This window comes from Mustelus asterias, chromosome 8 (assembly GCF_964213995.1).
Source record: "Mustelus asterias chromosome 8, sMusAst1.hap1.1, whole genome shotgun sequence".
Taxonomy (NCBI): domain Eukaryota; kingdom Metazoa; phylum Chordata; class Chondrichthyes; order Carcharhiniformes; family Triakidae; genus Mustelus; species Mustelus asterias.
The window spans coordinates 57096988-57122970 of NC_135808.1; the positions used below are offsets into that span (position 1 = coordinate 57096988).

The following is a 25983-nucleotide window of genomic DNA, read 5'->3' on the forward strand; positions in this document are numbered from 1 at the left end:
CTTTCCGGTTCCGCCGGCCATGTTGTTTGTCCCGCCGGTCGGAGGCTCCCTGCCGCCTCTGAGTTAGTGAGATGAGTGAGGACAGCGACAGCGAGAGCTCCGGGGCTGGAGCCAGGGGGGACACGGAGAAAACCCGAGGTGAGGGTTAAGTTTATTTATTAGTGTCACAAGTAGGCTTACATTAACACTGCAATGAAGTTACTGTGAAAATCCCCTAGTCACCTCACTCTGGCGCCTGTTCGGGTACACTCAGGGAGAATTTTAACATGGCCATTGCACCCAACCATCTGCCTCTTGGAGTGTGGGAGGAAACCGGAGCAAGCGGAGTAAACCCATGCAGATGCGGGGAGAACGTGCAGACTCTGCACAGACAGTGACCTGAGTTGGGAATTGAACCTTGGTCCCTGGCACTGTGAGGCAACAATGTTAACCACTGTGAGGCCCTAGGCTGTAAAGATCATAATAAAAGGAGGCAGCGAGAGGCTGTTTGGCCCCTTGCACCTGTTCTGCCTTTCAGTCACAGCATAGTTGATCTCATTGTGCTCTCAACACCACTTTCATGCTCTTGTAGATCAAAAATCTGCCTAAATGAAGGTTTGAATATATTTAATGAATTGATATATATGTAGAATCATAGAAATCATAGAAACCCTACAGTGCCGAAAGAGGCCATCTGGCCCATCGAGTCTGCACCGACCACAATCCCACCCAGGTCCTACCCCCTTATCCCTACACATTTACCCGCTAATCCCTCTAACCTACGCATCTCAGGACACAAAGGGGCAATTTTAGCATGGCCAATCAACCTAACCCGCACATCTTTAGACTGTGGAAGGAAACCAGAGCACCCGGAGGAAACCCACGCAAACACGAGGAGAATGTGCAAACTCCACACAGACAGTGACCCGAGCCGGGAATCAAACCCAGGTCCCTGGAGCTGTGAAACAGCAGTGCTAACCACTGTGCTACCGTGCCGCCCCCTGATAATTACTGACTCCCTTGGCAGGAGGTTTTCAGAGATTAAAGACCCCATTGGGAGGAAAAAAAATCTCTACCTTAAATGAGAGACCCTTTATTTTTAGATTGTGCCCCCATGTTCTAGATTTGCCCCAGGTTGGGAACAAACCTCTCAGCATCTACCCTTGTCAAGCCCCCTCAGAATTTTCCATGTTTCAGTAAGATCACCTCTCATTCCTCTAACCTGCAATGAATATATTCATTCTTGGGACATGGGTGTTGCTGGCTGGCTGGCCAGCATTTATTGTAAGAAGTCTCACAACACCAGGTTAAAGTCCAACAGGTTTATTTGGTGCCACAAGCTTTCGGAGCGCTGCTCCTTCATCAGGTGAGTGTGAGTTCTGTTCACAACAGGCCACGGGCTGGGCTTGCAAAATCTCACTAACTGTCCTGGCTGGAGACGATACACATCTCTTTAACCTGTGCTTAACCCTCTCTCCACTCACATTGTCTGTACCTTTAAGACTTGATTACCTGTAAAGACTCACATTCCAACCATTATTTTGTAAATTGAGTTTGTGTCTATATATGCCCTGTTTGTGAACAGAACTCCCACTCACCTGATGAAGGGGCAGAGCTCCGAAAGCTAGTGGCTTGTGCTACCAAATAAATCTGTTGGACTTTAACCTGGTGTTGTGAGACTTCTTACTGGGTTTACCCCAGTCCAACACCGACATCTCCGCATCACAGCATTTATTGCCCATCCCCAGTTGCCCTTGGGAGACAGTTGAGAGTCAACCACATTGCTGTGGGTCTGGAGTTACATGTCAGCCAGATCAGGTAAGGAAAGCAGATTTCCTTCCCTAAAGGACATTAGTGAACCAGACAGGATTTTCCTCCAATCGACAATGGTTTCATGGTCATCAGTAGATTCTTAATTACAGATTTTTTTATTGTTTTCAAATTCTACCATCTGCTGTGGTGGGGCTCGAATCCAGGCCCTCAGCATTAGCAGAATTTCTGGATTAATAGTCTAGTGGTAATACCACTAGGTCATTGCCTCCTCCATGAGTACAAGCTCAACCTACTTGATCTTTCCTCATAATACAACCGTTTCATCTCAGGAATCAGCCAAGTGAACCTTCTCTGAACTGCCTATAATGCAAGCCTATCCCTCCTTTAGTAAAGGGTCCAAAACTGTACACAGTACTCCAAATGTCGCCAATTCCCTGTTGGGTTGTAACAAGATGTCCCTGGTCGTCTTCTGCATCCCCTGCCCCTTACAATAGAAACTAATATTCCATTAACCTCCCTACTTGCTGTGCTTGCATGCTTACTTTTGTAATTCCATATATGCGAACCCCTTTGTACAGCAGCATACTGCAGTTTAAATAATATTCTGCTTTTCTATTCTTCCCACTAATATGGATAATCTCTCATTTTTCCACATTTTGCTGCATCTAGCAAACTTTTGCCCACTCGCTTAATCTATCAGTAACCCTTTGCAGATTCTTGGTATCCTCCTCACCACTTGCATTCTTACCTATATTCAGCACTATTTGTTGAATAATAGTTTCTGGCATTTTCGCAATGACAGATGCTAGCCAATTGCATCCTTTCTGTCTCCCTCCTTTCTTGAATAGAGTTGTTGCATTTATGGTTTTCCAATTTGCTGTGACCTTTCCAGAATCTAGGAAAATTTGGAAGATTACAACCACTGCATCCACTATCTCTGCAGTCACTATCAGGTCCTGGGGTCTTGTCAGCCCTTAATCTCATTAATTTTCCCAATGCTTTTTCTCTAAGATAGTGGTTGCTTTAGATTCCTCCCTCCCTTTTATGTTTGATTTTCTATTTTTCTTGGGGTGCTTTTTGTGTTTTGAGCTGTGAATTCAGATAAATACTTGTTCACAGTCTCTGCCATTTTCTTCATTGCCATTATTTTCCAACATCACTCACTAAGGACCAACATTTACTTCAGGTACTGTCTTTTTTATAAACTTGTTGGCATGGTGGCACAGAGGTTCGCACTGTTGCCTCACAGTGCCAGGGACCCGGGTTTAATTCCTGGCTTGGGTCACTGTCGGTGTGAAGTTTGCATGTTTTCCCCATGTCTACTTGGGTTTCCTCCGGGTGCTCCGGTTTCCTCCCACAGTCTGAAAGATGTGCTGGTTAGATGCATTGGCCATGCTAAATTCTCCCTCGGTGTACCCGAACAGGTGCCGGAGTGTGGCAACTAGGAGATTTTCACAGTAACTTCGTTGTGGTGTTAGTGTAAGCCTACTTGTGACTAATAGCTAAACTTTAGAAGTTCTTGTTTTATATTTCTTGCTAGTTTACTCATGCATTCTAATTACTCCATCTGTATTTTTTTAACCATCCCTTGCTGGTTTATAACTAAACTTTGGCCTGCCACTCATCTTTGCAGCTTTTTACACCTCTTTCAACTTGATACCATCCTTAACATTTGTGCAAACTAATGAAGTTGTATCCTTATATATTTGTTGAAAGGGACGGAGAAATGGGGGTGAGGAGGAGGTGGGTTTGAGGAGGGAGGGATGATGGGATTAGAGGGTAGAGCAAAGTGTATTTAGAGCGAGGATGTTCAGTGAAGGAGGGAGGGGCAAAATGGATGCAGAGAGTGGGGAGGGAGGAGACACTGGCCATCAGGCAAAGTCTGCTCTTGGAACTCGCTTGTGGAAAGAGACGTGGACAATTTGAAGGGTTAAAACTGCCTACCATCCTTCCAAGTTGAATTGAAGAGTCTTTATTTTAAGAACTTGCATTTTAAAAAGTTGTCCTCAGATATTTCTCGATGAAGGAAGGAGAGGAGGGAATAGACCATTTACTGCTTAATTTATAATTTGCCCCTTGCCCTCCCTCACCCCAAGATTGAAAGTCTGCTGTGGTTCAGTCAATATCACATGTTCCTCTTGGGCCTGAATATTGAGTTCAATCTTCATTCAAGAGTCGAGCATGTTACTTACTTCTGAGACAGATAGTTGGGAACATAGAAAGGGGAATTGGATTTTTGTCACGCATTTCATAATCTTTGGATGTCCCCAAACAATTTACAGCCATTTAAATACTTTTGAAGAATAGTGACTGTTGTAATTAGGAAAAGTGACGGACTATTTGTGCGCAGCAAAAACTATGAAAAACAACTAGATTATGATGTTGGTTGATGGTTAAATATTGGTCAGGGGGGGCATTGGGAGAACTCTCCGTTTTAAAGCATTATCCAGAGAACATAACAATCAGGGACATTATGCTGGAGCTATCATTCTTCCTTGTGTGAAAAGGCCATTGACTGTGAACCAAAATAGTGGCACGAGGTTTGAAAAAGATAAAGACTTGAATGCTGTTCCAGAGACTGGAACGCAACTTAAGTTGATATTCAGTGCTGTATTGAGGATATGTTATGCTGTTGAGAACCCACCTTCCAGATGAGATGTTACACTTAGGCCCTCTAATTGGATGTCAAGAATCCTATTGCACTATTTTGAAGCAGACCAGAGGAGTTCCTTTGGCCGATATTCATCCCTCAACTAGAATCATCTAAAACAGACAATCTGATAATCGTCTCGCTGCTGTTTGTATGCAAATTGACTGCCACTACAATAGTGACTACACTTCAAAAAGTGCTTCACTAGCTGTAAAATGATTTGGGACAGCTTTTAAAAAAATTCTTTACCTGATTCTTGAAGTTACAAAGCCAATCCGCAGAGTGGACTGGGCGAACCCGAATCCATTCCTTGCTTGCTCCTAAAACCAAATTCAGATTGAATTCAATTGTGGGCTGAATAGACTTGTTCAGGATTGAAAATGAGAAGTGAATATGGAAGCTCAGAGATAACTATCCCCTTTTAATGGTACATTTGGGGTAGAGATTGAATGCTTTTACATGGCCTGCATTTGATTCTTCAGATCCACATAGTTATAATAAATGTTTATGTAACCATTAGAGAAAGAAAGAACTTGCATTTATATAATTCCCATATTGACCTCAAGATACTGAAGTGTTTTCTGTAATTAGTGGTGCTGTTGGAAGGGGAAAATATCTCCTATTCACGTTTAAAGTCCCATGTTATTGCAGTTCATTAGAAACAAGAACCTTTGCTCTCTCAACTCCAAGGGACAGAGATATGCAGGGTAGCCAATAAGTGAATTAGTCGTTCATTGCCAGATCTGGAAAAATGATTTATGATTCTGGGCATATCATGGAATGCAGCGATAACCACAACTTTTCCAATATGAACTGTCTCCTTAAACCCTTCTCCCCGTTTCCACCATACTTACCTTTATCAAATGTAAAGAAAGTGTTGATATTTTGACCATTAAGGCTGAAACCATCCTGTTTGTGTCGGTTCCACATCTCTCTCTTCTCCTTACCTACCAAGCCAAACTTTCCCTCACGTGCCCTGGGTCTGAACTCTCCTCATTCTCTCCCCTCATATCCCCCCACAAGCTCATCTTGTCCATTATCCTGCTTCCTATTCTCTCCCAATTCTATTTGCACTAAAATGCTGACTATTTAACTTTCTTTCTTGACTCCCATATTGGCTGATATCCTAATGGTTCCCTCTCTGGTGTTGTTTTCTTCCCTTTCAAATCTCTTCCCGCCCCACTCCCAACTCTTATGTCCTTGCCAACTACCACTCTATGTCCAGCATCCCAGTCCTCCTATCTTTCCTGCAGCTCCAGGGTTGAATTTCTCAACTGGCTTTTTCCGTTCCTGCCGTAGCACTGAAAGGGCCTTCATCAAAGGTCACAAATCATCTGTGACTGATTGCAATCAGTGTACTTTCTTTTTTCATCATCTTTGATCTGTCTTCAGTCTTTGAGGTGGTTGACTATCACTTTCTTTCATTGCCTCTTTTTGTTGTCCAGCTGAGTACCACCATTCTTGACTGATTGCCATGCTTGTTTTCCAGTCAGAGAATCTCCAGCACTGAGTTCTCTCTCAGTTTCTTCACCGTTTCCTCAGGAGTCATACTTGATCCCTCCTAGTTTTCACAGACATGCTGCCCCTTTGTGCCATTGTCCAAAAACAGAACACTGGCTTCCACGGGTTCCTAACTGCAGCCTCAGAGCAATACAACAGTGTGGCTCACGTGATCACTTGGATGAAATTCTGGAATGATACTTTCACTTGAGCATCAAGTAAACATGTTTGACTAGTTAGTCTTACATTGGTGGCTGATAAATTAATAGAATCATTCCTGAGCGATAGGGTTAACTGACACGTAGAAAGGCATGGACTTGTCAGGGATGGTCGGCCTGGCTTTGTTAAAGGAAGGTCTTGCCTCACAAACCTGATTGAATTCTTTAGGAAGTGGCAAGAAGGGTTGCTGAAGGTAGTGCAGTGGGTGTTGTGTATATGGATTTTAGCAGATTGGTTAAAAAAGTAAAAGCCCACGGGATACAGGGTAATGTGGCAAACTGGATCAAAAATTGGTTTAGTAACAGGAAACAAAGGGTAATGGTCAATGGATGCCCCAGCGAATGGAAAGTTGTTTCAAGTGGTGTTCCATCGGGTTCAATGTTGGGATCCTTGCTGTTTATGTTATATATCAATGATTTGGACATGAATGTGGGGGGGGGGGCAAGATTGGAAAATTTGCATACAACACGAAGATTGGCCTAGTAATGGATAGCTTAGAGGATGGCTATCATCTACAAAATGATATCAACGGGTTAGTGGAATGGGCAGTAAAGTGGCACATGGATTTTGATGTAGAGAAGTGTGAGGTAATGCATTAAGGGAGGTCAAACAGTTATAGGGAATACACAAGAAATGGGAATATACCCAAAAGGGTAGATGAAGTGAGAGATCTTGGCGTGCAAGTACACAGGTCCCTAAAGGCAGCAGTTCAAGTAGACAAGGTTGTAAAGAAGGCATATGGAATGCTCTCCTTCATTTGCAGGGGTATGGAATACAAGAGTAAGGATATAATGTTGGAATTGTATAAAACACTAATGAGGCCGCAACTAGAGCATTGTGTGCAATTCTGGTCACCATATCACAGGAAGGACATAATTACTCTGGAGAGAGTGCAGAGGAGGTTTACAAGAATGTTGCCAGGGCTAGAAAACTGTAGCTATGAGGAAAGATTAGATAGGTCGGGGTTAGTTTCCTTGGAACAAAGAAGGCTGAGGGGTGACATGATTGAGGTGTACAACATTATGAGGGGAAGAGATAGAGTGAACAGGATAAAATTGTTTCCTATGGTGGAGAATTCTAGGACCAGGGGGCATAGATTCAAGATAAGGAGGGAGATGAGGGAGCATGAAGAAAAAGCTTCTTTATGCGAAGTGTTGGGTGTCTGGAATTCGCTGCCCGAGTGGTGATGGAGGCAGAGACCCTATCTGGATCTGCACCTTAAGTGCTGTAAGCTACAAGGCAATGGGCTGGGTGCCGGAAGATGGGATTAGAACCGGCACCTGGGTGTCCTCGGGCTGACATGGACAAGATGGGCTGAATGGCTTCTTTCTGTGCTATAACTTTTCTTTGGTTTCAATGGCTGAGTATTCAGTGGTGGGGTGAATATGCATGATCTGAGTTTTTGAGGTTATGTTGGGTGAACTTTGAATGCACAATCCAAGAATGTGGTTAATGATCGACATAATCAGGTACAGAAATATTAGTGTTGTAACCAGGGAGTACTAACTGAAAGCATTCTTAATTTATGCCGATAGGTGCGTCTGACTTGGGTTTTCTGGTTGTTGGAAGTTCAGAGAACAAAGTTCAAGTGGTATATGGATTCTGCATGTATGCTAAGATTGAATAACGCCCTTGTTCTGTCTGTATCTTTGTATAATATGAAGTGACCTCAAAGTTAGAAGGTTAATAGTAGAAAGTAATCCTGAAGGCTTTGTCACTGCAAAGGGAAAGAAGTATCATCTGACTTGGCCAGTGTGATACGATCTAAAACAAACGAGTGCCACTTCAGTTTACTTTCAGTTTAATGCCTTTTTATTTTTTATGATCTGTTACGTGTTTCTGGACTTCCAACAGATGATCTTCTTGTGCAGCTGACTGAGTGATCTTTGTATCCAGTTCTTTAAAATTCTGGATCTTATCACTGGAACCATAAATAATTTCAATTTGAAGATGTTTGAAAGCAGGCTGGTTGAGTTAGTTGAATGTTGCTGCTTTAGAACCTATTTGGAGTTCTGTCCCACAAGAAGTGGAGTGTTCTCTGCTGCTTGTTGTTTCCACAGGAAATTGGCAACATTTTGAATGACATACAAATGCTCCAGGCTGGTACAATAAGATTTGTTGAAATCCAGTTGATATTTAAGCACTTCATCTGCAGTGTGACATTTTTTGGTTTATTTGTTCCCTCATTGTTTTTCCAGATGAAAGTAAATTTTCTCCAAATGAAAGAGTGACAGACGATGTGGACAGCAGTCCTGTGAGGAGAGGTATGAATTAAACGTGTCAAGTTTTTCGACTTCACAAATTTTATTTACTGCATATAGTTTTAAGTGTTTATTTAAATACAGTCCTTGGGCACAATATCGATGACCTAGAAATAATTTCAATAGCATTTCAGTGGTGCCTTTCAGAACTTCAGGATGTCCCAAAGTGCTTTATAGCTGAATAAAGTACTTTGAGCCGATCTCCCCAGCTCGTCTTTGGAATGGGATCTATTTCATCTTCCTGAGAGGACAGAATGATCTTGACATCTGGAATGTTAGTCTTGTATTTGTGTGCGATTCTCTGAATGGGACCATAAGGCATAGGAGCAGAATTAGGCCACTCGGCCCATCGAGTCTGCTCCGCCATTCAATCATGGCTGATATTTTTCTCATCCCCATTCTCCTGCCTTTTCCCCATGACCCCTGATCCCCTTATTAATCAAGAACCTAGCTATCTCCGTCTTAAAGACACTCAATGACCTGGCCTCCACAGCCTTCTGTGGCAAAGAGTTCCACAGATTCACCACTCTCTGGCTGAAGAAATTCCTCCTCATCTCTGTTTTAAAGGATCGTCCTTTTAGTCTGAGGTTGTGCCATTTGGTTCTAGTTTTTCCGACTAGTGGAAACATCCTCTCCACCTAAACCCACAACCTGGTGACTCAGAAGTGAAAGTGCCATCCACTCAACCACGTCAAACAGCTGATATCGTGGCCAAGCTTGCTGATAACACTAAAATAGGAAAAGCTGAAGATTTTCAGAAGTATTTAGGTCAGTTATGGAATTGGGGAAAATTAAATTTAATGTTGAGTGATGTCAAGGAGCTTACATGATCAAAACCATGTGCACCACACTTTGAGTGTTGGCACTTTTCTGCAGGAGTTTATGCCCAAGTAAAATGTGTTGGAATGGGTCTGCAGCGGCTCTTTGTTTGATCAATTGTAGGATAGTCCTTGGCATACTAGATGCATCTCTTTTGCTGACTGACAGAATAAAGTTCGTATAATACTGAGGAATATTAATCAGTGCCATAGGTTTCAAGTGTACAGATACTTCACTGATTAGGCCACACTTCTGCCAGTAATTCTAGTAAATCACTTTCCTTGGTCTGCTGTTTGTAAACCAAACTCCAATGGATATGCAGTAATGGGGGTTGTTAACAGAAACGGACTGTATTTTTATATTTAGTAATTAATCTTAACCAAGTGTATGGGTACAGTTTTGTAGTAATATGGTAGGGTTATTCGTATTTTAAGTTTCTCACATGGCACCAGATAAGCCTAAAGCTTCTTTCAAACACCTTCCAGCCACAATCAAAATCAGAAGTGTGTTTAATAATAAATGGCCACTGTGAACAGGTCAGTAACCATTCATCATCTCACTTCCTCTTTTTTTCTCCCACTAGCTGCCTCTCTTTCCTCTACCCTCATCTTCCTTGCTGCTTCAAATCTTCTGCATCATGCCTTGATGTAAAGGAAGTCTAATAAATGCTGCCCCTTCTCCTTTTCCAAGGGTGAGATAGAGCTGTATTCCCACCACCCAGCTCCTTAGGATGATGCACAATATCCACAATTGTATAATTTCTGAATGTGCAGACTGAGAATAGTTTTGATGCATGGAACAGCAATTGGATTTGTAACTTAATGATTCTTTTCCTACAGATCGCAGTTCTAAAGATGAAGTTGACTTTGGCAAATCTGACACGGGTAAGTGAAGGTGGATGGGATATTGGCCTAATTTGATCTGATGGGGTATCAGTTGTTATTGAAACAATCTGGTTTTGAAATGTCCCTTGTCATTGTAAAGGGAGATCTTGAACAGTCTGTTTTTGATGCATGTGTGTTTCTTTTCTCTCTAGAAACCAGTGACTCTGATGTGGATGTGGGGGCAGGTGGGGATTCACCGATATATAGCAGGACACGGTCTCGGATTTCATCAGGTACACAGTTTCCAGAGGTAGAAAGATTTGGTTGTTATTTCCAACCCCTCTTCCCGTTATCCCCTTTCTCCCTCCCCTTAACAGGAGGACATTATAGCCACACCCACCTTGCTTACATCCGTGCCCACTCTGGAACACTTCCTATTAAGAACCCCTGGATTGCCATTAGGCCTAGGAGTTTCAGATGATATTTATCTTTTCTCCTTCCTGTTGTTGAGGTAACTATAATACATGGACCACAGCACTTGATGAGGTCAGCTAACTCACAATAGGATTAAACTAGGAACTGTGTGGCTCATTCATGTACTTTACTGTGTCACTCAAGTGTAATGGACGATAGAGTTTGTATTGGAAGAGTTAAATTGAGCTTGGAACTGAACTTCTAGTAACCTCTTGCTGCGTTTCTTTTTTCTGCAGATCAAGTTCTTCTGCACACACAGTCTAGCCTAAGCCGAAGACCTCTTCGTTCAGCCCGAGGTATGTCTTCTCGCTGTTCCCCGAGCAAGAGAGTATGATGGAAGTATTTCTGAGTATAGAACTGATTGGACAAATCTCATGAAATAGCTGCTTGTATTAATGGAGGGAGTGAAAAGAAGATAGTAGTGATATGGACAGTGTAGTGAGGGGACTAGGTACTGTCATCTGCAGCCATGTCTGCAGATTTGTAAAGTGGAAGAGATGAATGAAAGTAAATGAAAGGCCCATTTGAGGCAGGGACGGGTGAATTAGTGGAAGTAAGGAAATGTCAGAGACATTAAACAGATACTTTGTGTCTGTCTTCGTGGTAGAAGACACAAGAAACATTTCAGAAATAATTAGGATCCAAGAATCAAGATGAACTTAAAATCAGTAGAAGTGAAGCAATAGTACTGGAGACGTTCATGGGACCCGATGATCTGCATCCGACAGTGTTAAGAGGTATCGGCAGGAATATTTAATGCGTTTTGACCTTCTAGAGTCTCTTGGATGCCAGAACAGTTTCCATGGATTGGAAGGGACCAAAACATAACCCTGTTTTTTAAGAAAGGAGGAGAGCGAACTATAGACCAGTTAGCCTAATATCAGTAATAGGCAAAATGCTAGAATCTATTATTAGGGCTGTGGTAACCAGGCTCTTGGAAAATCATATTTGTCAGAGTCAGTACAGATTTATGAAAGGGAAATCTTGTTGAGTAAATCTCTGAAGAGCTTTTTGAAAATGTTTTTTTTCACTGGATATGGGTGTCATTGGCTAGGCCAGCCTTTATTGTCCATCCCTAATTGCCATTGAGAAAGTAGTGGTGAGCTGCCATCTTGAACCGTTGCAGGCTGTGTGGTGTAGGTACACCTACAATACTGTTAGGGAAGAAATTCCAAGGTTTTGACCGTGACCGTGAAGGAACTGCAATATATTTCCAAATCAGGATGGTGTGGCTTGGAGGGGAACTTGCAGCTGGTGCTGTTCCCATACACCTGCTGCCCTTGTCCTTCTTGGTGGGAGAAGTTGTAGGATTGGAAAGTGCTGCTGAAGAAGCCTTGGTGAATTGCTGGCGTGCATCTTGTAGATGGTATGCACTGTTGCCACTGTGCACCAGTGATGGAGGGAATGAATGTTTTTGGTGGTGGTTGGGTTGCTGATCAAACGGGCTGCTTGGTCCTCTAATGTGGAGCTTCTTGAGTGTTAATTTAGCTGCACTCATCCTGACCAGTGTATTCCAACACACTGCTGACTCGTGCCTTGTAGATAATGGACAGACTTGGGCAGTCGGAAGATGAGTTATTCTGAGTTGCCAGCCTCTGGTTTGCTCTTGTAGCCACACTGTTTCTATGGCTTGTCCATTTAATGTCTGGTCAATGGTAACCCCAGGATGTTGACAGTAGTGATTTAATGATGATAATGCCATCAAATATCATGGGAGATGGTTAGATTCTCTTCGTTGGAGATGCTGGTATTGCAAATGTTACTCGCCACTTATCAACGCAAGCCTGAATTTTATAAAGGGCTTGGTGCATTTAGACATTGATAGCTTCAGTATTGGAGGAGTTGCGAATGGTGCTGAACATTGTGAAGTCATTAGTGAACACCCCACTTCTGACTATGACATAGGGAAGGTCATTGATGAAGCAGCTGAAGATGGTTGGACCTAGGACACTGCCCTGAGGAACTCCTGTAGTGATGACCTGTAATTGAGAAGATTGACCTCCAACCACCACAACCATCTTCCTTTGCACTATGTGTGAGTCCGATCAGCAGCAAGTTTACCACCCCCCCCAATTCCCATTGACTTCAGTTTTGCTAGGGCTCCTTGATGTCAAGGGTAGTCACTCTCACCTGACCCCTTGAGTTCAGCTGTTTTGTCCATGTTTGGATCAAGGCTCTTGTGAACTCAGGATTTGAGTGGCTCTGGTGGAACCTAAACTGAGCATCAGTGAGCATGTTATTGCTGAGTGAATGCTGCTTGGTAACACAGTCAATGGCACTTTCCATCAATTTGCTGATAGTTGGCTGTGTTGGATTTGTCTAGCTTTTTGTGGACAGGGCAAACCTGGGCAATTTTCCACATTGTTCGGTAAATGCCAGTATTGTAGTTGAACTAGAGCAGCTTGGCTAGGAGCATAGCTGGTTCTGGAGCACAATCCTTCAGTACTATTGCCAGAATGTTGTCAGGACCCATTGCCTTTGAGGGTGTTCCCATGCATCTGCTTTTGGGTGTTGGAAGTGACAGTTTTGGAAGGTGCTGTTGAAGGAGCCTTGGTCAGTTGCAGAATTGAAGGAGCCTTGGTCAGTTGCAGAAATTCATCCAGTAGATGGTATGTACTCCTGCCACTGTGTGTCTGCGGTGGAGGGAATAAATATTGTTTATGTTGGGTCGAGTGCCAATTAAGTGGGTTGGCTTCAGCCATTTCGTGATATCTCATGGTGCGAATAGAATTGGCTGAAGACTGGCATGCTGGAGAACTCAACATGAGGCCGAGATGGATCATCTTCTAACTAAAGATGCTTTCAAAAGCTTCAGCCTTATCTTTTGCGCTGATGTCCTGGCTGCCAGATCATTGAGGATGGGATATTTGTGGAGCCTCCTCTTCCTGTTAGTTGTTTTATTGGCCACCACCTGTCAAGACTGCATGTGGCAAGACTACAGACCTTGGACCTGATCTATTGGTTGCGGGGTTGCTAAGCTCGGTCTGTTCTATGCTGCTTCTGCTGTTTGACATGCGATTAATCCTGTAGTAACATCACCAGGTTGACGGTTTATTTTTAGGTATGCCTCGTCCTGCTCCTGGCATGCCTTCCTACACTCTCTCATTAAGCCAAGGTATATCCCCTGGCTTGGTGGTAACACTAGAGTGGGGGATATGCTGGACTGTGAGATTACAAATTGTGGTTAATTATAATGCTGCTGCTGCTGTCCCAAAGCATCTCATGAATGAATTTTTGCTACTGTTTTAAATCTATTCCATATAACACGATGGAGGGTACCCTCAGTTTGTCTCTACAAGGACTGTGCAGTGGTCAGTCCTACCGATACTATGGACAGATGCATCCATGACCATGGTAGATTGGTGAGGATGACGTCACGCAGATGTTTTCCTCTTGTTGGTTCCCTCACCATCTGCGGCAGACCTTGCCAGCAGTTATACCCTTCAGGACTTGGTCAGTAGTGGGTGGGGTCAGTAGGTGGTAATGGGCAGTGAGGGGGGGGGGGGTTTCCATGTCCATTTTTGACCTGATGTTACGATGCTTCATGGGGTCTGGAGTCAATGTTGAGGACTCCCAGTGCAACGCCCTCTGACTGTATACCACAGTGTTGCCACCTCTGGTGGGTCTGTCCTTCTAGTGGTGCAGGACATGCCCAGGGATGGTGATGGTGGTTTCTGGGATGGTGTTTGTAAAGTATGATCCTGTGAGTATGACTCTGTCAGGCTGCTGCTTGATTTATCTGTGGGACAACTCTGCCAATTTTGGCCCAAGCTCCCAGCTGATAGTGAGGAGAACTTTGCAGGGCTGAAATGTGACGAGTAAGATGGTTAAAGAAGATCAGTGGATGTAGTGTATTTAAATTTTGAAGATACATTCAATAAAGTGTCACACAAGAGGTTACTAGGACTCCTGTGTTGAGGCTAATTTTTAACATGGATTAAGAATTGGTTCGTGGGGAAGAAACCGAGTACAGGACTTTTTTGGGTCGGCAGGCACGTACCATCACAATCAGTTCTTGGGCCTCAGCTATTTACAATCTGTTAATGCTTAGGATGAAGAAACTGGGTATACTGTATTCGGGTTACTGCTGATACAAAGTAAGCAGTGAAGAGGGTGCAGAGATTGCAGAGGAATGTAGATTGAGTGGGCAAAAAATGGGTGATGGAATACAGTGTTGCAAAGTATGAAGTTATCCTCTATGTTAGGAAAAATAAACAAGCACACTATTTCTTTACCGGTGAGAGTCTGAGAAATGTTTGCATTCAGAGGGTCCTGGATGTCCTTTTACATGAATGACAAAGTTAGCATGTAGGTACAGCAAGCAATTAGGAAAGCAAATAGTATGTTAGCGTTTGTAACAAAGGGCTTAGAGTATAACAATAAAGACATAGCTGGAGTACTTGCTTTAGAGGGATAGCAGCAAAGCTTCACTAGGCTTGGCTCATGGGATGAGGGATTGTGTTACGAGGGGATATTGAGTGGGGGGAAAATCGGTGAGGGAAGGGAGAGGGGGCCAATCGGGAAGTCCTGGAGGCTGTTGGTCCGGGAGGGGAGGGGGACGCGATCCTGGAGTTTGTGGTGATATGTCAGGGAGGGTTAGGGTTAGCGAGGGGCATTGATCCACGAGGGGTGGGGGCAATCGGTTCGGGGGGGGCGAGGGGTGATTGGTAAGGGAGGGGAGAGTGGGTGCAGTCAGTTGGGGCGGGGGGTGATCTTTCTGGGGGGTGGGGTGGCGTGCGGTGATCGGGAGGTGGTGGGGGTAATTGGTCCATGAGGCTTGGTGAGGCGGGGAGGGGGAGTGAGGGGGTGGGGGAGGGGGGTGTCCACGCGATTGGTCTGGGGAGGAGAGCCCCATCGGTCCAGGGAGGGGGTTGGCGTGATCGGTCGGGGAAGGGAGAGTGGGGGCAATCAGGAGGTGGTGGGAGCAATTGGTCAGGAAGGAAAGAGGAGTGGGGAGGGGGGCACGAACAGTCCTGGAGCGGAGGAGGGGGTGGGGCAATATGTCACGGAGGAGATGGTGGGGCAATATGTCACGGAGGAGATGGTGGTGCGCGATTGGTCTGGGGGAGTGGGGGTTACGGGTAAATTCATCCAGGGAGTGGAGGGGTGGTGATCGGTCTTGGAGGGGAGGAGAAGGGGGTGTGGGGTCAGTCCGAGAGGGGGGGTGGGCATCAGTCTGGGAGGAGGTTGTAAGGAGGGCTGTCAGTCTGGGAGGGGAGGGCAATCATGGGGGGGCGGGGTGGGGGGGGGGGGGATGCGGTGGCTGCAGCTGATAAATGCACATTACCAATATTGTACATCCGTACTCAAAGAACAGGGTAAATGAAATTTAACCTTTGGCCTAAGTTGTACAGTGATTCTTTTCCAATGGCTTTCTGCCTGAGACAGAAAGAAAGATCCTTGCTGTTTTCTTGAAGGAATATCTAGGAATGTACTTTGTATTGATCTGGTTTTATTTATCTTCACAAGAGCTGTATGTATCACATCAGAGAATGAAGGTGATGTTGACCCAACTTTGTCTAATTAGCAATTAAAATCATGACAAAACATTGTGTTGTTTTAGATTCAGTCTGAATTGAACATAAAAGTAAGGATGTTCTGCTTCAGTTATACAGAGCGTTGGTGAGACTGCACCTTGAATATTGTATGCAGTTTTGGTATGCCTGTTTAATGAAGGATATAAATGCATTGGAGGCAGTTTAGAGAAGATTTACTAGATAGATCCCTGGAATGAGCAGGTTATTTATGCAAATAGGTTGGACTGGCTGGGCTTGTTTCCACAGGAGTTTAGAAGAGTGAGGGGTGACTTGATTGAAGTATATACAATCCTGAACTCTCTCGAGAAGTTGGATGTGGGATGGGTGTTTCCTCCTGTGGGTCAGTCCAGAGCTAGGATGCACTGCTTTAAAATTAGGGGTCGTACTTTTAAGACAGAGATGAAGAGATTTTTTTTTCACTGAGGTTTGTTCAACCTTGGAACTCTGTCGCAGAAGGTGGTGGGGGCAGGATCATTGAATATTTTTAAGGCGGAGGTAGATAGATTCTTATTAAGCAAAGGAATCTGAGATTATCAGAGTAGATGGGAATGTAGAATTAGAAACGCAATCAGATCAGCCATGCTCTTATTGAATGGTGGAACAGGCTCAAGGGGTTGAATTGCTCACTTCAGCTCCTATTTCCTATGTTGGTATGTATGTTCGTTTGCCTCTAGGTTGAAATTATCCATTGAGGTTTTTTTATATTCAATATTTAAGGTTCCTATTACCTCAGTGACTCAGTTTCACTCTTATGATCTCACCTTGTATATGTACTTGGAGACACTTTTGTTAACCCTTACAATTCTTGTTTTTCTATAGACCGAAGGGGTGGAGGGACTGTGTCACCAGCTAAAGTTGATCCCAGGCCTGTAACTCCAGGTAAAGCAGGACAGCAGTATTTTGTTGTAACACTTATTTCATCTTAAGGAATGTCAGGTTTTAGCTGGGAATTTTTTTGAAGGCTGGCCAACTCTTGAAATCCACTTAGAGTTGACCCGAAACAATTATTTGTGCATTGTGTTCTCTGAGGATTAAAAATGGGAGTCAAGATGGAGGAGAGGTTTCACAGTCTGAAGTTGTTGAACTCTGGGTTCAGTCTCAAAGGCTCTTTGGAAGATGTGGTACTGTTCCTCACGTTTGCGTTGGGCTTCACTAGAGCATTGCAGCAGACCAAGGGCAGGAACGTGGGCATGAGAGCAAGGTGGTGAGTTAAAATGGCAGGCCCTCAGACTTGGAGGACTGAGTACCAGCTGTCTCAGTTGGCTGTGATGGGGTGAGGTTTCTGACAAGGTACGGCAATAAAAGTAAGAGGGAATACCTTTCCACAGTCGGAAAACACAATGCCAATGTTCACCATCTTACTTTTATGCTCACATATTTGTCCTTGTCCTTCTGCAATGTTCCAGTGAAGCCCATCCAAACTTGAGGAACAGCATTTTATCTTCTGACTAGGCACTTTCAGCCTTCTGGACTCAACATCGAGTTCAGCGACTTCAGGCTGTGCAATCTCTCCTCCATCTTGATGCCCACGTTTATCCAAAAATCTATTTGTCCCAATGAACTCCCCCACCCATCGGGCCACCTGCCATTTGTGAAGTTTTGCTTTCACAGAACCCTGACCTTTGTTCTGTTATTACCACATTTTAATATCTTTATGCCACTATCAATGCTTTCTTCATTCCTTAACAATACCATTAACACTTGTCTTGTGCCCAAAACATCTTTGTCCAATCTTTCCTACCTCCATCCTATCTTTAACTTTGCTCCACCTGCTTTACCCTCTTTGAAACAGTATAAAAGGCAATACCGTTTTCCTGCTCTTTAGCCCTAAAGAGTCACACAGACTCAAAACGTTAACTCTTTCCATAGATGCTGTCAGATCTGCTGAGGTTTTCCAGCATTTTCTGATTTATTTCTGATTTCCAGCATCTGCAGTTTTTTGCTTTTACTTACCAGAACCTTACTTGAGTAGATGGATTGCCCTGAAATCATGTAAGGTGCTGTACAAATACAAGCTCTTTGGTATTTAGTTTCTGTTTATCTCAATATCTCGTACAGTCCTGTACCTATGCCTAGGGAAAATTACTTATTGTTGGAGGTGGCAGCAAGCTGTGAGGATTTTGAGTCCAATTTTTCCATCACTGAACATTTCCTAATTTCCAAGATGTCAAAGGGAATGAGTGGAGAATAGGGGTTATTCTCTGCCTTTGTTCAATATAAATAGCAATCCTTCCAGCTAACTGAATGTGATTGGTTTTATTGATCTATGTTAAAATGATTGGATTTGTTCACTGTGCGTATCAGTATCGATGTTGGTGAGGTGATAGTGATATTGCACGGAGATGGGTAACTTTACTTTTTCATTCAGTAGCCTTGTTTCTTTTCATTCTACAGTACTGCCTCACAGTGAGCTTTCACCAAAGAAAGGAGAAAAGAGCAGAAGACCTGTGAAGGAAGGTATAAACCTGCTAAGATTTATCCAATGGGTCCAAATAAACTTTATCCCAAAGGAAAATGTTGTAGACGCTGGGTCGTAAAGAACTTGAGTATTTCTGAAAAAAGATACCCACCGTTGAAGCTTTTCATCTTGCACTCATCAGGACAAATGCAAAAGTGCCAAATTTCAAAGCGAGCAACAATTTGTACTCCATGAGAAAAGGTGCTGATTGGTTGGCAAGCTGACTGTGATCAAGCCATTGTCATGGAGAATGCACCAGGGACGATTGTCCTCATGATTTCCACTAATAAGATGGTGCCATCAAGCCAAGGAGACATCCTGTATGTCACAAATGAATAATGTATATGAATTCAGATGCCATGCCACGTACACAGGATATATGCCCCAACAACTGGTGAATTGTACCAAATATCGTGTGCCTTTGGCTGTTTACAATAGGCAGAGTACTGACTACTCAACCAGCCTGTGCCTGCAAAATTCATAACATAATGCCTAATGTTAGATGTGATTCTGCAATTGGACAACACTTGCTGAACAATCCCATATGCTAAGATTACACTAACAACCAATTTATGATTTGTAGTTAGATTTGTAATGTGCTGGTTTACACCTGTTGGTAGCTACATATATTCATTCACATGGACCTGTCCTCTGCAGGTAAAGCAACCCTCAAGTTCAAACATTTCACTTTTTTTGTTTTAATCAAAAACATGGGGACAATAGTTCCCTGATGCTTCTCCATTGTAATGCCGTGACCAATCAGAGTCCACTTGCCAACCAATTGGCACCCTTCTCATGCAGTATAAATTGTTGCTCCCTTTGAAATTCGGTATTCTTGTATCTATCCTGATGAATGCCAGACAAAAAACTTTGAGAGCATGTCTTTTTTCAACAACAAAAAAGCTGTAAAATAATGGTGAGATAAGCCTGATTGATAGTACAAAATAAAACCTTTCTGAGCTCCTGGCATTTCGCTGCAAATAATGTAATGTGGGCAACACAGTGTTGAGCCCAGTTATTTGCTGAAGGAAGTTTGAACTAGCTGCACTCAGTGAGGCATGAAGCTATGTTGGAGCCAACATGATTAAATGAGAATCCAGCTTTACTTCGCTGGGCATTAAATATATCACTGTGCAACTATACACAGGAATTTAGGTTGCTGTGTAGAATTGGAGATTCTGTCAAGGTATTGAGAAACAATGACCATAAAGGTTGGGGCAAATCCTCCTGTCCTCTGACTGAAGAGGGGAGCATTGATCCAGAGAAGGGGAGTTGAGCTGTAGAAGTAGACATCTCAGAAATGTAAAATACTGAGGGAGTGACAGGACAGAACATCTTTTTCCTTGTTTGGTCCAATTTCTGTTTAATACTTCTCAGAAATTATCCAAGGTTATTGATCATTAGGTTCGAAGTACTTAATACTGAAATTTACAGATGAGTTGTGTAATTATTAATTACGTGTAATTCATTTTGGTATTATTTAAGATAAAATATAACCCTGCAATAATTTCCTTTTTAGAGCTGTTTGTACCAGTCAAAATTGCTTAATGCTGCTTGCATCTGTTCAATTGTAATCTCATGTGCAGCTCGAATTACATTTACTGTCAAGTCAACAGAGACTATGTTGGCAGTAAATACATAAATTGACCCTAGTATTACGGTGGAACTGTGCATTAATACTCCAGGTGACCTGATGCTGAAATGGAACTTAATCTGTCGAACTATGAGGTAATTCATTTGGTTGAGGTCAAACAAGACAAGGGAATACCTAATAAATAGGTGGCTACTAAGAAGCATAAAGGAACAGAGTGCATGTCCACAGGTCCCTGAAGAAAGCAGGACAAGTAGATGAGGTGGTTAAGAAAACAATAGGATACTTGCTGGTCATATAGGAAGGATGTGATTACATTTGATACAGAGGGCATTTAAAACGATGTTGCCAGGAATGGAGAATTTGACCTGCGATTGGATAACCTGGTGTTTTCCTTCAAACAAAGTGTATGAAATTGAAGGGCCTAGATTGAGTTGTTAAGGACCTATTTTCCTGTTGCAGAGGTCAGAAACTGGGAGGCAGAAACTGGGGGGGGGGGGGGCATAGATTTATAGCAGTTAGTTGATGGATTAATGCAGACTTGAGAATTCCTTTCAATGAAGTTGGCAGGGATAGGTAGCTAACTGCTTGAAAAGGTAGTAGAGGGAAGAAATCCTCAGCACCTGCGCACGGACATGTATTTAAAGTGCTGTAACATAGAGCCTATGGACTAACTGCTGAAAAATGCCGTAACATGTAGAGTTATGGACAAACTGTTGAAATGTAGGGTTAGACTGTTATTCAGAAGGCACAAATGCAATCGGCTAATGGCTTCCTTTTGTGTTGTGAATTTTCTATGTTCCGTGGTATGGTGTAGGGAGTGGCATTTTCCTGGATTTGTTTCATAATTCTGTGTTTACCAAGTTCATGTATGCACAGTACAATGAACTATTGTATTTTTAAAAATCTCATTGCTGAAAGTTTGAAGTCTGGTATTACTGGTTTGAATTTCTCCTGGTACAAAATGGAATGGTTTTGAATGAGTTTAGTTTGCATTTGAGTTACAGCCAGTACAGGTGTGGTCTTGGTGCTCAAACATCTCACACTGAGCTAATGGTCTCAGTGCACACATGTCATCACTGTCTGATTCAGGTGTGATGTTAGTGCTCAGATGTCCCATACGTCTGTATTTATAAAGTCTCAAACTGGACACTGATCAGACGCAACCTAGTGTAAAGTTAGAATTTCAACAAATGATCATTTGAACAGTAAGTGATTTTCTCTGTCATTTTCATTCCTCCACAGGGACCACTGATGCCTCAAGCAAGCATGCGGTCCTGATTGTGATGATTGTGGTCGCGGTTTGCTTTGCACTGTTTCTCTTTGTGAGGAGCAAACCACCGGCTGTGGCGTTGGGGGAAACTTCGGCAGTGGCGCTATTTTCAGACCAGTTTGAGCAGGTTGAGGCTCGCTTTGATGGTCAGCACTCAGCGTTGTGGAGGAGAAGCAGGATCACCCTGCGCAACCACATCAATCTGACGCAGCATGTGAAACCTGCCATCCTGATGTTTGCAGCTGCGTGGGACGGACAGCGAACCATGAGGTGTCTTGCTCGCCGGATCGCTGAAGCATACTCCTCGGCCCTCAATGCCACAAACACGGTGGAAATTGATGCTTCTGATCGGAGCAAGCAGGACAGTGATGCAGTGAAGCTGGAGGTGGATACCCGGCTCTCATCTGGGTTCGACGAAGGCAGCAGGGCAGCAGTGGTTCACCATTTCCAGGACCTGCCCCCACCCTCTACCCTGATATTCTACAAGTACTGTGATCATGAGAATGCGGCCTACAAGGGAGTCGCCCTGCTGATTACCATCCTGCTGGACGAGGAGAGGCTGGCGCCAGGTGTCAGCTTGGGGGCTGTGGAAGTGAAAGTCCGTGACTTTCTCAAGAGGAAATTCTCTGCCTCTGAGGGCAGAGAGGGCATGGACACTGACAAGCTGAGTGGCCTGTGGAGTCGCATTGCACATGTTGTACTTCCAGTAGCGCCTGTGCGTGAGATTGAGGAGAGGGGCTGCAATCCTAAAGCGAGCGGATGGTGATCGGGGAAAGGGGCTCTCTCTCTCTCTCTCTGTCACATTCTCTCCCTCGCACGCTCACTCTCTCTTTCTCTTTGTCCATCCACAGTTGAGAGTGATAAGTCATGGGTAAATAATACACTGATTTAATGTATGGTCTTCCGCCCACTGAGAAGAGCAAACCCATTCTGTTTATTGATGTAACTGTTTTGTGGCAGTTTGTAAACCTAAGTTACTAGCAAAACATTTTTAAAACTCTTGTCAAGTGACTTTTTATTAAAATATTAATGCTTTAATACCTTGGGAGATGCCATGTTGCCCATCTGTCATCCCCCTTGGTTTCCGAATGTGCTGTTTAGCCAGAAGTGCCATAAGATGAATCTTGGGTGGTTTCTGTGTGGAAGGTTTGTATGAAAGAACTGGCTGAATGTTACAATGAGACACAGTGCTGTGGGGGTGTGGAAGCCACTCTTTGCCAGTGAGGAGATAGGGTCTGACAACAGGAACCTTTTGGAGGATTTGGAGTGGGTCACCCATCGTTTGCTTGAGATTGATGTTGGGAGCAGAAAAGGAGACTAGGATGTTGGGAGACTGTACCGCATCTTTGGGAACAGAAACAGTTTGGATTAGTGGCCGGAATATAAAGTATGACATTGGGTCAGAATAATGTGGCTACCAGCTATACTCGAACTGCTTGGCAACTAACCCTAATGCTGCCATATACCTACTTTCATTTCCGTATACAAATACCTGGTGGGAGATATTTAACATTGTCCCAAGGTAAGATAAGATAACACTGGATTAACCACTGTTATTGAGAAAACACAATGAGGGAAGTGCAAATCAAGCACCCTCCGTAATGCATGACTGGTACCCAACAATGATTTTTCTGGGTGGAAATCTGACCTGTGGCCTTTGGACCAAACTTCTGTTTTCATAATTTTTTTTGCTTTCATGTGGCTTTGAGTCACTCGAGTGCGTGACCATTACAAATCCCCATTTTGTTTGGGTTTGGTGGAAGACTATGGGGGATGGTTTTTATTTCTCAACTGCACTAATAATTGGCATAATCCAGGGACAACCTGTTAATGTTTAGACACTGTCTACTCCACAGCCAGATCCATGGGCGGAATCTGCTGCAATGTGATTGCTTCTGTCAGCTTGGTCTTTTTTTGCCATGGCAGGGGCAGCAATGGTTGCTTGGTTTTTTTTATTCCAGCTAAACTTCAAGACTAATCAGTCTTTGAAAAAAAGATTAAAATACTGCTAACTCTAAAACCATGTTAAAGATAAAATCTTCACAATTTATTTACAGCTCATAGCCTTTTCAGGAAACTGAACAGATCTGAATATATTAAATTAAATAAAACATGCAGGCTGTGCTTAATTTTGTAAAAGTGTCTGTTGCAACTCCTCTCTGGTAACTTCCAATAGTATGAACAGCTGCTGTCTAAGTTCCTCTGTGTAATTAAAAAGTAACTCTGTTTTTAGGAAGTAATACCCCAGGGAAATGTATTCCTCTGGAATGACAATTACGGCTGAGTAGTGAAGACACTTGGACTTTCATCCAATTGTGTCTCTTGTATGTGATAGAATGTGTGAGAGGCATTGTGGTTTTGTGTTGCGATTTCCCACAGGGAGGGGAGGGTTGTTTGTCCCGAGAATTGGATTCAGATGCAGCACTGGCCGATGCCCTGGGAAGGCTGCTGCCTTCTCAGCGCTGTGAAATTCTTGCTTCACCCAGGGTGAGAAAATACAAAGAAAATAGCTTGAAAGCAAGTGTCTCACTCTGAATTGAAAGTAAAATGCTAATAGCCAGACCCTTTACAACACGGAGAGAGTGACCCAACCATGAAACATTTCCTTTACATTCTAGAAGTATTTGTGTGATTGTGCATTTTTTTTATTGAGTGTTTTTCTTAAGGAAAAGCTTTATTGGAGATGGTTTGGTGAGGAGCTTCCTATGGTGTTTGGGTTTATTTTATTTTATAAATGCCCAATAATAATCATAGACCACCATGAATGAGCCATTCATGTCGGATGTTTTACTTTAAGTATAGGCTTGACTGCATATCCTGTTGCTTACTGTGAAGCCTCTTTTCCTGTGATAGAACAACATTTTTTTGTAGAATGTAACTTTTCTTTCTAATTAGTGGAATGGCATTTGAGAAAATTACATCATGTGGCCTTGCAAGTTCAGTTGTTGGGCCACAGCTGACTGTGAGAACCTGTTCTCTGCCATTGCATCTGCAGCACTTTCTGAAAGTGTATTCTTTTGTAGCTCAAAATTTTTTTAAAAATAAAAATTTTCTCCAATTTAAACTATGCAGGCTATAAAACACAACCTGATTTTCTTATACTGTGGAACTGAAACTATTTGTATCTGCTGCAGGGGGATTACAAATACACACAGCAGGCCAGTCAGTGCTTAAAAAAGAGAAGTGAATTTAACTTGGGTTTCACCCAGATCATCTCTTTCAGAAAGGCTGCCATGTTTCCTATATTACAGCAATGACAGCTCTTCAAATGTGCTTCAGCAGCTATATAACTACTGAAGGGATAGGGATGTCTGGAGGTTATGAAAAGCACTCTACCGCAAGTTCTTCCGCAATGATGATTTCAGAACTCTGCTTTTTTAACATTGCCTGTTTACACTCATGTACAAGTTGTGCAAGTTGCCTCTTTTTTAAATGCATTGATTGTACTATTCCTGTTCTCTCCATCAGGTTTCTTTGTGACACAATTTTGTGTAGAGAGAGTTTCTTTTACAGATTGAAAATAAAAATTGTATATTTTTTGAATATTTCAATGTAAATTCTGGTCTGTGACCATTTTGCGTCATTGCTGTTTCCTGAAACCTTTGTAACAGGCATAATGTGTACAACAACTGCAGCCTGTTTTTAAGGATGCAGATCATAGAGGAATTGTGTGTGTGTGTTTTTTTTTGTCTGTGTTGTTTTTTTGTCTCTGTGTTGTTTTTTTGTCTGTGTGTTGTTTTTCTTGCAGCTTGTCCAGAGAGTGACTTAACATTAAGGTGCTGTAAAATCGGAGCCAGTGTAGATCATTGTACACAGAGGTGATGGGTGAACAGGCAGTAGTAGGAGTTAGGATATATGGAGTAGAGTTTTGGATGAGCTTTCTAGTGTTAGACTCTGGGGCAGTTCCAGAAGATTGAAGAATTACAAATGTTACACCCTTGTTCAAAAAAAGGTGTAAAGATAAGCCTAGCAATTACAAACCGGTCAGTTCAACTTCAGTAGTGGGAAAACTTCTAGAGAAAGTAACTCGGGACAAAATTAATATTTACACGGACAAATGCAGGTTAATTAAGGAATGTTGGCATGGATTTGTTAATGGATAATAGTGTTAACTAACCTGCTTGAGTTTTTTGAAGAGGTAACAGGGTAGATAGGGCAATGCTATTGATGTGATGTACTTCGGCTTCCAAAAGGAATTTGATACAGTGCTGTACAATAGACTTGTGAGCAAAGATATAGCTTCTGGATTAAGTGGAAAAGTAGCAACATGCATACAAAATTGGCTGAGTGACAGGAAAAGAGAGCAGTAGCACAGTGGTTAGCACTGCTGCTTCACAGCTCCAGGACCTGGGTTCGATTCCCGGCTTGGGTCACTGTCTGTGTGGAGTTTGAACATTCTCCTCGTGTCTGCGTGGGTTTCCTCCGAGTGCTCCGGTTTCTTCCCACAGTCCGAAGATGTGCGGGTTAGGTTGATTGGCCATGCTGAAATTGCCCCTTAGTGTCCTGAGATGCGTAGGTTAGAGGGATATGGGGGTAGGGCCTGGGTGGGATTGTGGTCGGTGCAGACTCGATGGGCCAGGTGGCCTCTTTCTGCACTGTAGGGTTTCTATGAAATGGGTGCTTTT

The 25983-nt window shown here is 43.1% G+C and overlaps 1 protein-coding gene across 1 annotated transcript; it reads left to right on the forward strand.

Annotated features, from left to right (window-relative positions):
- On the forward strand, positions 1-24903 carry LOC144497184 (torsin-1A-interacting protein 2-like). Its single transcript, XM_078218056.1, has 8 exons — positions 1-138; positions 8320-8385; positions 10041-10085; positions 10238-10318; positions 10736-10795; positions 16856-16915; positions 18431-18493; positions 21331-24903. Exons 1-8 carry the CDS (start codon positions 72-74, stop codon positions 22122-22124), a joined length of 1236 nt encoding a protein of 411 aa, XP_078074182.1. The 5' UTR covers positions 1-71; the 3' UTR covers positions 22125-24903.
- Positions 24904-25983: the final 1080 nt, after the last annotated feature.